The following is a 13724-nucleotide window of genomic DNA, read 5'->3' on the forward strand; positions in this document are numbered from 1 at the left end:
ATCTCAAAAATTATGCGATGCTTTGTGATTAGTGTATTTTCAATAATAAAAAGTATTGATTTTTTTTACATCTTACTCTTTACAACCAATAAACAGGTGACATAAGACAGAGGGATTTAAATATACGCCATAAAACACTATATATACAATACATATATATGTCCGTCCGTTTTAACTTTTCCCATGCGTTACGACTTATTTTCAAACAAATTAAGTCAAAACCTAAAGTGAACCCAACGTCGATGTGTATATACAATTTGTATACTGTATGTATACTATATATACTACACACATCGGCGTACGTTTCACTTTAGGTTTTGACTTAATTTGTTTGAAAATAAGTCGTGACGCATGGAAAAGTTAGCGCGGACGAACATACGTTGCTTAAAAATTACATTACTAATTCAAATTATTTGTTTCATTAAGAGTCTAAGCTTGGTAAACGAGATAATAACTGAAAGTGGTTATTCATTCTTTGCAGGAAGCGGAAGATACCCAACCTCCCGGGCACAATCATTTAGTTATGTTTAATTAAAAATGTTTTCTGTTAATGCTTACATTGTTTTTTTAACATTTTCCACAAACGTTAAGGTACGTATCCATTACGTTGGTGCTTCGTGTAACTGATCCAATGGATAAGGCATGCGCCTGTCTACATATAAACCGCCACCGCTTGGATCGCCGAGGGTGAGCGGCGAGCGGGAGCACCAACGGATCCACTATGTGGAGCAGCTAAACGGAGCAAGGAGCACAAATATAATGGATACTTACCTTTATATCATTTTACCTCTAGCAATTTTGCATCACAAAAATTCAACTGTGCGTTTGTGTACGGTTTTTGTTTGTGTGTTTTTGAAAAAGATCATAAATGTTTTATAAAACGATATAGCCTAATAAAATAAAAAAAAAGTCAAAATGTAAATTCGTACAGGTTGAAACAAATTTTATATCAAAGTTTAGGTGGGTACAAATGATATTTTCAAGAAAGTATCCAAATCATACAAGGGGATCATTGTTTAAATAATTAAAAAGGGGTCATTTTTGCAAAAAAATTACTTTTTTAACTGCTGAGGTCATTCAATTGCTAATGAAGGTCTATAGGATTATTTTCTGCAAAGTTCAAGGGTAAATCTTTCACATAAGACTTACTAAATTAAATTTGACCCCCTATTTATTTATATAATTGTATACAAAACTTTAAAAACAAATTTGCAAAAAATTATTTTTAGCGTTTTAAATAAACACTATAAAATATCTTATTTCACAGACGAAGTTGCGCTATATTACCATTATTAAGAAAAAAAATGGTCGAAAAATATTTAGTATTTTTTGAAATATTGAATTTGTTTATTAAATGTAACTATATTTTCAATTGCAAAAACGCGGTTGTTGCCAAAGAAATATTCACCTGAATAAGATCTCATTATTTTTATTTTTATCTATATTTTCGATAAATGTTTTGATAAATTCAAATTTCAATTAAACTTCCCCCTAAAATGGCATTGGAAAATTATTCAAATTTGTTTATAATTTTTTTTAATAACGTCGCGGTAATTAAGTATTTTGAAATGCCGTTTCGATAATTAGGTTCCTGGGATTTTTTTACTAATTAACAAAACTTTTTTGTCGTTTTTTCTTCTTCTTTTTTTTCTTGGAGTTATATTACTACGGGGCCTTTTAGGGTTAAATTTCATTAAGGATGTCACATTTCTGAGTTGTAGATTCTAGACCTAAAAATATTAAGATTTAACTAAAATCTCTTAAATAAAATGTGGCTACTTACTGAGTTACAGGGTGTTTTATTTAAAAATTTAAAAATTATTGTTACCAAGTACTTTCAAACTATTTGACGTATCCTTATCATACTTGGCACAAAGTGTGACTACTATACACCCTACTAAATTGTGATTAATAAACGTTTCTAGCTAGTGTCAGAGGCGTACGACAGGGGATAGTGAATTATTGACCCTCCCCAAATTCAACGCCACTGAGTTAATTACTAGTTTAGCGAAATTTTTCGATTCTCCAATACTTTGTATGTAAATAACTTTATTGGTATCGATAAAGTCATCAGTTTGCGAGATATTGGAAGTTTAAAATGAATGAATGAATGAATGAATAAAAATAACTATGCCGTTTCATTTTTAACGTCCAATATCTCGAAAACTAATGACTTAATCGTTACCATTAAAGAGTATATTATTTACATGGAAAGTATTGGAGAATCGAAAAATTTCGCTAAAATAGTAATTCCCTCAGTGGCGTAGAATTTGAGAAGGGTTAACCATTAACTATCCCCTGTCGTACGCCTCTGGTAGTAGATAGAAACTTTTATTTATCACAATTTAGTAGACCGTATAGTACCCACACTTTTTGTCAAGTAAGATACGTCAAATATTTTGAAAGTACTTGGTAAAAATAATTTTTTAATTTCTCAATAAAACACCCTGTAACTCAGTAAGTAGCCACATTTTATTTAAGAGATTTTAGTTAAATCTTAATATTTTTAGGTCTAGAATTTACAACTCAGAAATTTGACATCCTTAATAAAATTTAACCCTAAAAGGCCCCGTAGTAATATAACTCCAAGAAAAAAAAGAAGAAGAAAAAACGACAAAAAAGTTTTGTTAATTAGTGAAAAATTCCCAGAAACCCAATTATCGAAACGGCATTTCAAAATATTTAATCCCAGCGACGTTATTAAAAAAACAAATTATAAACAAATTGGAATAATTTTCAAATGCCATTTTAGGGGGAAGTTTAATTGAAATTTGAATGTATCAATACATTTATCGAAAATGTACAGAAAAGTAAAAATAATAAGATTTAATACAGGTGAATATTTCTTTAGCAGCAACCGCGTTTTTGCAATTGAAAATAGAGTAACATTTAATAACCAAATTCAATATCTCAAAAAATATTAAATATTTTTTGACCAATTTTTTTTTATTGATAATGATAATATAGCGCAACTTCTCCTGTAAAATAAGATATTTTTTAGTGCTTATTTAAAACGCTAAAAATAATTTTTTGCAAAGGACCAGGCAACACTCCTTATGGAAAAGTGGTCCCGGTCAAATTTGATGAAAGTTTGGTCAATGATACTTCTTGATGTGTAGATTAAAAAAGTCCATGACACCTGGGTCTGAATAACTACTATTCTCGAGTTACAGCCTTCTGAAGTTATAGGATTCGAGTGCTCGATTTACGTTAAGTGCACTAATTTACGGTCAAGTGAACGAAAATATTTATTATTAGAAAAAGAGAAACTCATGTTCTTCATACATACTTGCGTGTTTTATATGAATTTGTGGTCAAAAATAGTTGGATCGTATTTTAGTCTTCAGAAAACCTCCGAAAAGTCTTCAGAAAAATAAAGAAGTGCGGTATAAAATGTGCTGCTAGATCGATATAAGCATTATCATGTTTTCATGAATGCTTCTCAGTTATGCAATACCAGCAAAACTGCAGTTCGGCTTTATCTGTAGAAAACTAATGAACAGTGGCGGATCTAGGGGGGATAGGGGTAATTCCACCGGTAACATGTTCCAGAATTAATGAAATAACTTTATTTAACGAAAATGAACGAGATGGAGCCATCAAAATTTATAACCAAAGAGCGGATAGTGTGACGAAAAAACCTAAGCCCAGAGCACGGGCGCCCATATTAAAAATTTTAGGGGGGTGGCAAACGTGAAGATGTTGCACATTATATTTTGTATACTTTGAGTAACCCTATATAATTCAAATCACCCGAAAAGCCAGGGGGGTCATGGCCCCCCCTGCCCATGGCCCAGAGTACGATTTAAGGACCAGAGAAGATGAGTTACGGGTGTTAAGAGTACGAAATTGGAAAACCAAGGCGGAGGATAGAATGGAATGGAAGCTGATTCTCGAACAGACTGAGGTCCACCAGGGGTTCTACAGCCAATGATGATGAGCTTTTTAATACAAAATATTATGGAGAATAATTTTTTTAGGGGTATTTTTATAACAACTATAATATTCATACTTAGGTATAATCATATAGAAGAAATGGTCAATGGAGAAGGCTTCATAATCATGATTTTGCTAACTTTCCTGTTTTCGACTTAGACTACCTAAAAGACGTTACGATTGGGATATATCAAATTAAACTGGCACCATCTTACATACAAGATAAAATAATAAGAGAAAATGACGAAGAGTTTTAAATTGATCAGAATATGGATGAACCGGGATTCATAAGAGTTTGAAATTTTTTCTAGGTTTCGGCAAGCTACAAAACACCAAGTATTCATTTCCTATACGGTTGATGAAGATGAGCCTGTAGAAGAACCGATTAACGGGTACTACTGTACCTGTCAATCTGGTGCGAGAACTGTAGGTACTTGTGCTCATATCACCAGTGTGTTATGGTTTTTATGCTTTGCAAGACATCAACCCAATGTTAAGTATCCTGATAGGTCGTTAGTTAACACGATATATGATGCACCTAACCGATATCAGCAAAATGTTAACATACGAATAGTCGAAGATGATTTAAACCCGATTTTTCCATAGACAATTGTAATTAATATTTAGCGTTTACAAACTACCATTTACAGTGGAACCTCGATTATCCGTCTCTCCATTAACCGTCACCTCTGTTAACCGTCAGGGTCCGTACATAAGTTGTATTGACTACATAAGACAAAATTTGAGTCATCAATTCATTTTTTTGCATCGCGATAAGTCAAACGAAATTCGCTGAAATGTACAATGCGGTAACAAATTAAGTTATGGCTGAATCAACTGTTTTGTTTTCGTTGCCTAAAGATGACATAAACGAATGGTTAATTTGTGATGAGGACGCAAACGGCTATCGATTGCAGACATATGATGAAACCGTTGAAATGACCAAACAGAGGCTGACGAAACAGGTTCAGAAGCTGACACAAACTTGAAATTTGACGGTGGCGATGTCAATGATGCTTTTTCAACTGACAAAAATTTGCCTAAAGAAGCTAGAGAAGCTGCACCGCACATACAACCATTCATCGAGTGGTATTCTCGACAAGAAGAATCCAATAATGTAGATTGCATGATCTTACGCCGATTAAGAAATTCAGCCCTTGCAAAATGTGAAGCATCCGTAAAACAAAGATTTCAGAATATTTTAAACCAAATTCGACAATATTAACACGAACACAAATTCCTCTTATATTATCAAACAAATTATACAAATAAAATTTGAGAGTTGTATTATCAACTTTTAACTTTTTTTTAATGTTCTTTTAACCGTCTTTTCGATTATCCGTCATACCCTTGGTCCGGTGCCCTGACGGATAATCGAGGTTCTACTGTACTTTGTTTTTTTTTGTATTGAAATCAAGTCCATGTTCTCTACCTATCTTAAATCTGATATGCGGCACAAGTTTTATGTCAATTAATGTATTTTTTTATGTTTCAACAATTTTTTCTTTAATTATTCTGGAACATGTTACGAGTGGAATTACCCCATCCCCCTAGATCCGCCACTGTTCACTAGTTTTCTAGAGATAAGGCGGAACTGTAGTTTTGCTGGTATTCCATAACTGAGAAGCATTCATGAAAACATGATAATGCTTATATCGATCTAGCAGCACCTTTTATACCTCACTTCTTTAGTTTTCTGAAGACTTTTCGGAGGTTTTCTGAAGACTAAAATATGATCCAACTATTTTTGACCACGAATTCATATACTACACGCAAGTATGTATGAAGAACATGAGTTTCTCTTCTTCTAATAATAAATATTTTCGTTCACTTGACCGTAAATTAGTGCACTTAACGTAAACCGAGCACTCGAATCCAATAACTTCAGAAGGCTGTAACTCGAGAATAGTAGTTATTCAGACCCAGGTGCCATGGACTTTTTTAATCTACACATCAAGAAGTATCATTGACCAAACTTTCATCAAATTTGACCGGGACCACTTTTCCATAAGGAGTGTTGCCTGGTCCTTTGTTTTTAAAGTTTTATGTATAATTATTATTTAAATAAACAGGGAGTCAAAAATTTAGTAAGTCTTATGTGAAGGATTTACCCTTCAACTTTGCAGAAAACAATCCTATAGACCTTCATTAGTAATTGAATGACCTCAGCAGTTAAAAAAGTAATTTTTTTGCAAAAATGACCCCTTTTTAATTATTTAAACAATGATCCCCTTGTATGATTTGGATACTTTCTTGAAAATATCTTTTGTACCCACCTAAACTTTGATATAAAATTTGTTTCAACCTGTACGAATTTACATTTTGATTTACATGTAGTGTAATTTTATTTTACTAGACTAATACATTATTACAAAATAAAATAAAGTAAAAATATAGAAATAATTAAACTTAGACTTGGAGTTATTAATGTACCCATTAACGCCCAAATTATTTTTTTTTTCAAATCTAAAAATTTTACTTATACACAATTATAAATAATTTGGTTTTAATAAGGAAATATTCATGAAATTAATTTACAACTTTGCATTTTTGATAGGATTCAACAATTTACTTTCCTAGATTTAGTTATGAATATTGGTTATAATAAATATTGCCCAACAATAAAAATCCATTGAAAGATCAAAAAGTGTGAATATGAAACTTGTTATTAAATGTGTAAATGTTAAAAAATATTTACAACAGTATAAATTTTTAAAATTGTAAAACGATAATTTATTTTTTTTCCAATTATTGATTTATTTTTTATTAATATTATCTGTAAGTTTATTCATTTTTCGTAAATATTAATATACTACATTTGGATGCAGAAAGACTCCCCCTTCAGTGATATAGAAGAGCTAGATGACGCTCCTAGGGAGGAAGACGTTTGGGAAACTCATGGTCCTTCGGAATTTATAGGTCTAAATCGAGTTTTGAGGGTAAGATACGTGCACGTTATTCTAGACTGTGTGCCATACGACACGCTCATTGTATTAAATAGTAGGTTGGAAATTAAATATGTACTTTTTGCAAGGGGTAGGCCTAAAATCTTGGTCCAATGTTATTTAAATGCAATCATTTTTTTTCGAATCCTGAGAAAACTAATAAGTATTTTTGAAAAATTTAAACGCCGAATGAAAGACTATGTTATTACCGATGGACGGAAGTCCCTGAAAACTTCTATAATGTTTATTTTAATAAGTTACAGGGGTGACAAAAAAAAAGAGAAGATTTAGTGTGATTTTTAATTTCAAATATGTCATTCAAAAGAAACTTTTTGTTTATTTTAAGGGACTTTCGGCTCTCGGTAATAATATAATCTTTCATTCTAAGTTTAAATTTTTCAAAAATACTTATTAGTTTTCTCAGGGCTCGAAAAAAAATAAATGCATTTAAATAGCATTGCACCAAGATTTTGCGCCTACCCCCTTAAAGCTATATGCTTAATTTTGCAACTATAAACAAAAATCCTAGCTAATAATAAAATAAAGCATGTTCATAAATATTATAAGTTGTTATTGTTTTTAATGTGTTATTGGTAAATACGTTATGTGCATCCATTTCTTCTTATATTGTAATATCGCCATATTTGTTTCATTCGGTACCTGCTTATTGCCTTTTTTCGAGCGAAGAGAATAACAATAAATGTCAGTGTTGAGCAGTGTACAGGGTTGGACTGTTCGATTTTCTAGGTGTGCATTTTTTGTGGATTTTGCTGTTAAGTTTTCTTAATTACATTGTTGAATTGTCATCCCCGGTGCCGGGGCTGTCTTGTGATAGTTGAGACCTGTTTGCAAATGCTGAGGTCTATTTTGTATCCCGCAGTTTGTTCAAATGTGAATAAAGCTGATTAGACTTATTTATTCTATGTTCATCTAGTTTTTCGGAAATTGGTTGTTGGTTGCATAGACTTATATATTATCATAGACAAAGTGTCACTCAGAGCGAAGTGACGACACCATCTTTTTATTTGGCTCAGTGCTGTTTCACTCTTACGCATAGTAAAGCTGCGTCAGTAGTCCTCCCCTTCCGTGCCTATACTCACACTTAATGTCATCTTAGTTTCTCGATACAATGTGCTAGAAAGAGATAGCACCAAACCAGTCCAAGAGATATTGTCGTCAGGAAGCGCGGAGGGTAGGCTCACTCTATGTTAATATACTTATACCTCTATGCTTGGTTGATCGGTGTATGGTTATTTTTGGCTACAAACGATCTACTTGCATTCTTTTTTTCGCTCTAAACCTATTGTTTGTAGGTTGTCAATATATCGCTGTTATATTGACTTGTACAATGAATAATTACCAACCGGTAGAACAGGCTGGCTTCCGAAAAAGATATAGTACATCAGACCATCTACTAAGAATAAGAACATTGATAAAGAAGGCAAATTAATACCAATTACTCGTATTTCTTGCCCTCGTATACTATGAAAAGGCATTTGACAGACATAGACATTGACATAGAACAAGCTATTAATAATTGTAGAATAGATTCGAGATAGACAAGTAATACATAATACCAGGTGTCCACTTATATTTTTCCCCATTTTAACTGCCTATAACTTCTAAACAGCTTAAGATAGAAATATGCGGTTTTCGCTGAAATGTTTTATTTTAGTAAAAGTTTTGTTTGAATGGATTGAAGTTTGTATATCACTTTCAATTACGAAAAAAAAAATGGCGAAATTTAAAAAAAAAACGTTGACTTTTTTTAATGGAACACCCAATATATTTTTCAACGGCCATTCAGCTATCCAGCGATATAAAGTTTATTAAAATCGGTTATCAAATAACTGAGTAATTAATTTTTAAAATGAAAGGTGCAACGTGGAAATCACATAACTAAATAACATAATAATTAAAATAACTAAGCAAATTGATATTATGTTATGTGATTTCCAAATTGCATCTCTCATTTTAAAAATTAATTAGGTACTCTGTCATTTGACAACCGATTTTAAAAAACTTTATATTGGTGGATAGGGGAATGACCGTTCTTTAAATTTACAAAAAAATATAATGGGTGTTTCATTAAAAAAGTCAATAACGTTTTTTTTAAAAAATCCGCCATTTTTTATTTAACAGCGATATAAGAAACTCAATCCATTCAAACAAAACTTTTACTAAAATAAAACATTTCAGCGAAAACCGCATATTTCTATCTTGAGCCGTTTGAAAATTATTGGCAGTTAAAATGGGGGAAAATATATGTGGACACCTGGTATATATGAAAATACAAAGTCCATCCCAATTAAGAGAGGATTTCGACTACGTAAGGCAACGTAATATCGCCAAAGCTGTTTAATTTAGCCCAAAAAGACTTCCTGAAAACTACAAATTGGTTAACATTTGGCATTAACGTTAATAGCAATAAGGTAAACCACCTCAGATTCGCTGATAACATCGTGATTATATCGAGGAATTACAAACTATGGTGGAGAAACTCCCAGATAGCTCCCATTACGTCGCGCGTCGGTCTAAAAATGAATACGAGAAAAACAAAAACAGGAGCCAGACTGACATGAGCAGGATTTGGAAAACTCTTAGTTTAACTTTTATTAAAAAACTTAGTCGGTTACTTAAGAACCGCAAAATACCTCATCACCTGAGGAATAAAGTGTTCAACCAGAGCATTTTCTTATCATGACATGGATGTCAAACCTGGACCCTAACTAAGGCAAATATGAACAAACTAGTCACAACAGAACGGACAATGAGGTGGGTAGATAACATCAAAAAATAGCCAAAACAAATTGGAAGTATTTTGCTCAGTATAGAAATCGATAGAAGTTAGGAAAGGCTTATGTCCACACAGGGGCGTCATTTGATAGGGTCAGAGGGGGCATTTGCCCCCCTAACCCTGAAAATGACTGAAATTTACAAAAAATAGATTAATTTTGTATTATATTTGCATATAAATGTATTGCATACATAATGCTTGCCCCCCCCTATCAAAATTTCAAATGACGCTCCTGTGTCCACAGATGGACGGTAGAAGGCTAAGCAGAAGAAGAAGATATTGATATTGCTTTAGATTCGGAAAATTATATCAGCAGTTCCCCTGATATAGGATAGGAAGAATTTTTATTTAATTTATATGGGATCTTTTTATTGTCGTTGTTTTGCTTGCTGTAGTGGGTTATTTCTGTAGGTTATTGCTTGAAGGTGAGCTTTATTTTTGGCAATTCTTGTTAATCGCTTTACCCTAGCAATATGTTAATGTCGATGTTAGCAAATACAAGGAGCTGCCAACAATAATGTTCCCGTAAAATGCTTGCTTTGCTCCTGTGATATCTTCAAGCCTTCTGCTATTTCACCCTCTTCAATTTACGATCGGCCAAAACGATTTTGTGGCCTTTTTGATATTTTCATTTATATTACATTAAATATTATGTACGACCTCTTTTACAGTAAGCATATCACCCCTTGAGTTCGGTTTCTACTAAATTAATTTGATTGGCTATCAGTAGCACCATCTATTGTCTAGTCTGAGACTTATTGAATGATGTGGTATGAAAGTTGTTACACTGTATTTATTAGGGTCTAGGACGTTTCATCGCCGCCAATTCATCGCCGGCCGATTAACTGATTAATCGCTAACTGATTTATTTCCGAATTTCCGACCAATTTTCGACAGCTACATGTATTATTTATTTTTAATATTATTTAGGAATTCTAGGAAATGACCTAACCTAACCCAACCTAACACTACATAAATTTGAACAAATAGTATTTCTACAAGGGCCATTTAACACTACAAATTTAGTACTATTTAGTATAAAATTTAGGGGAAGTAGAAATAAAACAGTAAATAATATAATAATATTTTTTATCTGTTTAATTGACATAAGTTTTGAACTAAATTTAACGTCGTGTCGAGTTATCTCCCATAATACAAAAGCAACTGATAACTGGCGATGAAAAGGACGGCGATGAACCGGCGGCGATGAAACGTCCCATTCCGATTTATTAAAATCTTCTTTGTAACTGGACATTTACCTTGTCAGATTCGTCTTGCAAGCCTTTTTAAAGTTGTTACTAATTTCATGTTCGTGAGATAGTTTCCCAATATGAAAAAAAATCTTTTTATCATTCGGGAATTCCAATTCAACTTAATCTTAGTCTTAAAGTTTCACTAAGTTCTATATGTATATACAACAGGAGTATTTATCGTCTAATCATCAGCGATGCATTCAACAACTATACAGGGTGTTTGGTAAAGAATGGGCCATAGCTTAACCTTAGATTCCTGAGCTTAAAATAGGTCCATTTAAGCTAACTTACCTTAGTACAAAAGTTGATAATGACCGAAATACAGGGTGTCAAAGTTAAACCATTTTATTTATTCTTGAATATTTCCTGATAGGCATGGGATAACAACACAAACATTGTTAAGCATGGGTTTTTTAGGACGAGAAATCTAAATTCGCTACCAAAAATGATATATTACTCAGAGGGCGCCACATATGTCTTTCAGCGCTCATTTAATACGTTCAATTTTTTTATCCCCCACTCTACATACTTTTTGAATAAAAACTTTTGTTCTCTTAGTATTTTTACTTAAAAAAGGTATACTACATTCATCTCGCTAAACTCAACCGTTTTCGAGATAAACGCAGTTTAAACTGCGATGCAACATAATTTTTTGCGTAATATCATTGTAGTTACACCCAAAAATAAACTTAAAACCATAATAATTTCCAAAAATGTATCGCAAATTCCTTTAAATGGGATTTGCGATGCAACGACATAAATATGAGAACTTGCACAATTATTATTGTTTCAACTTTTTTGGGAGTAACTACAATGATATTATGCAAAAAATTATGTTGCACCGCAGAGTTAAAATGCGTTTATCTCGAAAACAGTTGAGTTTAGCGAGATAAATGTAGTATACCTTTTTTAAGTAAAAATAGACTAGGGGATAAAAAAACTGAACGTATTAAATGAGCGGTAAAAGACGTATGTGGCGCCCTCTGGGTAGTACATCATTTTTGGTGGGGAATTTAGGTTTCTCGTCCCAAAAAACCAAATTTCGTGGTGTTATCCCATGCCTATCAGGAAATATTCAAGAATAAATAAAATAAAAGTTTAACTTGGACACCCTATATTTCGGTTATTATCAACTTTCGCACTAAGGTAAGTTAGCTTAAATCGATCTATTTTAAGCTCAGGAATATAAGGTTAAGCTATGGCCCATTCTTTACCAAACAGCCTAGCCTGTATATAAAACTTCCTTGAAATATGAACTTGATACATACATGGATGAAAGTGGAACAAGTATGCATCATTGATGAACATCTGTATCTTTCTTCTAATTGGCTCATTTACTTTACTCACTTTACTTTTGACCGTTTTTCAAGTAACCCGATTGTCAACCAATGAATATTTGCGTTCTCATTTTTATTAATCTCTAAATTAAAACCATTTTTTATTTAAATAAAAATAAGTTAAATAATAAATATAAATGTAAGTGTGGCACACAGTTTGATACGTGTTAACAAGGCACGTTTATCAGCATGAAAATATTAGAAGCATCCCCTAAACTCTTCTTCTTATTCTCTTATTAACTATCTCGTTTGAAACCATTTTTAAAGTACTTTTTTGGATAGCGATAGTTGACAGTTTTTTTAAATAGATAAGAATTGTAGCAAGTAAAAAAATTAAATTTTTGATAGCTTGTCCATTAGTTGTTACTTACACTAAATAGGGCAGTCAATGAGGTTATTTGGCTCCGAATTCCATCCTACTACATCGATTTACTTGATATTTTCACAATAAGTAGAGAATAGCTCAAGAAACAAAGTCTACCCTATGTCGATGTGCGCTTATATCTTGGGGGTGGTTCCCACCCCTTCTCGGGGATGTAACATTTTTTGGTTAAGATAACCACGGAAGTGGCTAGAGAACCTAATTCTAAGCAAAAACTGTTCAATATTTTTTTTGAAAACTCAATAATTTTTGAGTTATTCTTCGTTGAAAATTGGCCGTTTTCATTGAAAAATGACACCTTTTCGGGCGGTTTTTTGCGAATACCTTAAAATCTATGCATCTAACGAAAAAAACTATACAAAACATTTTTGTAAATTATAAAAAAAAAAAAGAAATTCGTTCCTTCATATATCTTCCAGTTATAATACAAAAAGATATATGGTAGATGAGAAGAGTTTGTTTTTTGGTGCATGCTGAAATCGGTGTATTTAACTTGAAATAAAAGAGAAACGGTCCATTTTAGTTGTATAATGCTACGAATACCTTTTGTAGTGATTGAAAACACCTTTAGAATGAGCAACATTAAATGTCGATTACATTCAAAGTAAGTGAGATATGCTGCAAAAAAAATGTGAAGTACATTTAACCCCTCATCCATCAGAATATAAATGCATCGTTTTCCTTCTACAATACTTTTTATGATAGTGTTATTTCTATGTTCAAAAAGTTGGACTGGTTTAAAAGAATAGTTTTCGAAAAAAATAAGATAAAATTATAGAGCGCATTTTTAAATTTTCTTAAGAATCTTCCTTTTTCTCCATGTAACTCGAAAATGATAAGAGATACGAAAAAAAGGTTCCACACAAAAATGTAGGATTTTGTTAAATAAAAATTTGGTTTTGTGTTCCATTATTCTATCTCATCATTTTCAAGTTACATGTAGAAAAAGAAGATTTTTAAGGAAATCTAAAAATGCGCTCTATAAATTGATGTTATTTTTTTTTTCAAAAACCTTTCATTTTAAACCCGTCCAACTTTTTGAACCCGTCCATAATATTATAATAAAAGGTATTG

At 32.2% G+C, this 13724-nt stretch overlaps 1 protein-coding gene across 1 annotated transcript in view; it reads left to right on the plus strand.

Annotated features, from left to right (window-relative positions):
- Positions 1–13724, plus strand: part of LOC114329572 (fat-like cadherin-related tumor suppressor homolog) — a 495287-nt gene that overhangs the window by 286273 nt on the left and 195290 nt on the right. The window contains exon 4 of the mRNA XM_050663310.1: positions 6765–6875. Within this exon, the coding sequence (XP_050519267.1) occupies positions 6765–6875 (111 nt within the window). The remainder of the gene's footprint in view (positions 1–6764; positions 6876–13724) is intronic.

The sequence above is a fragment of the Diabrotica virgifera genome, chromosome 1, assembly GCF_917563875.1.
Source record: "Diabrotica virgifera virgifera chromosome 1, PGI_DIABVI_V3a".
NCBI lineage: Eukaryota > Metazoa > Arthropoda > Insecta > Coleoptera > Chrysomelidae > Diabrotica > Diabrotica virgifera.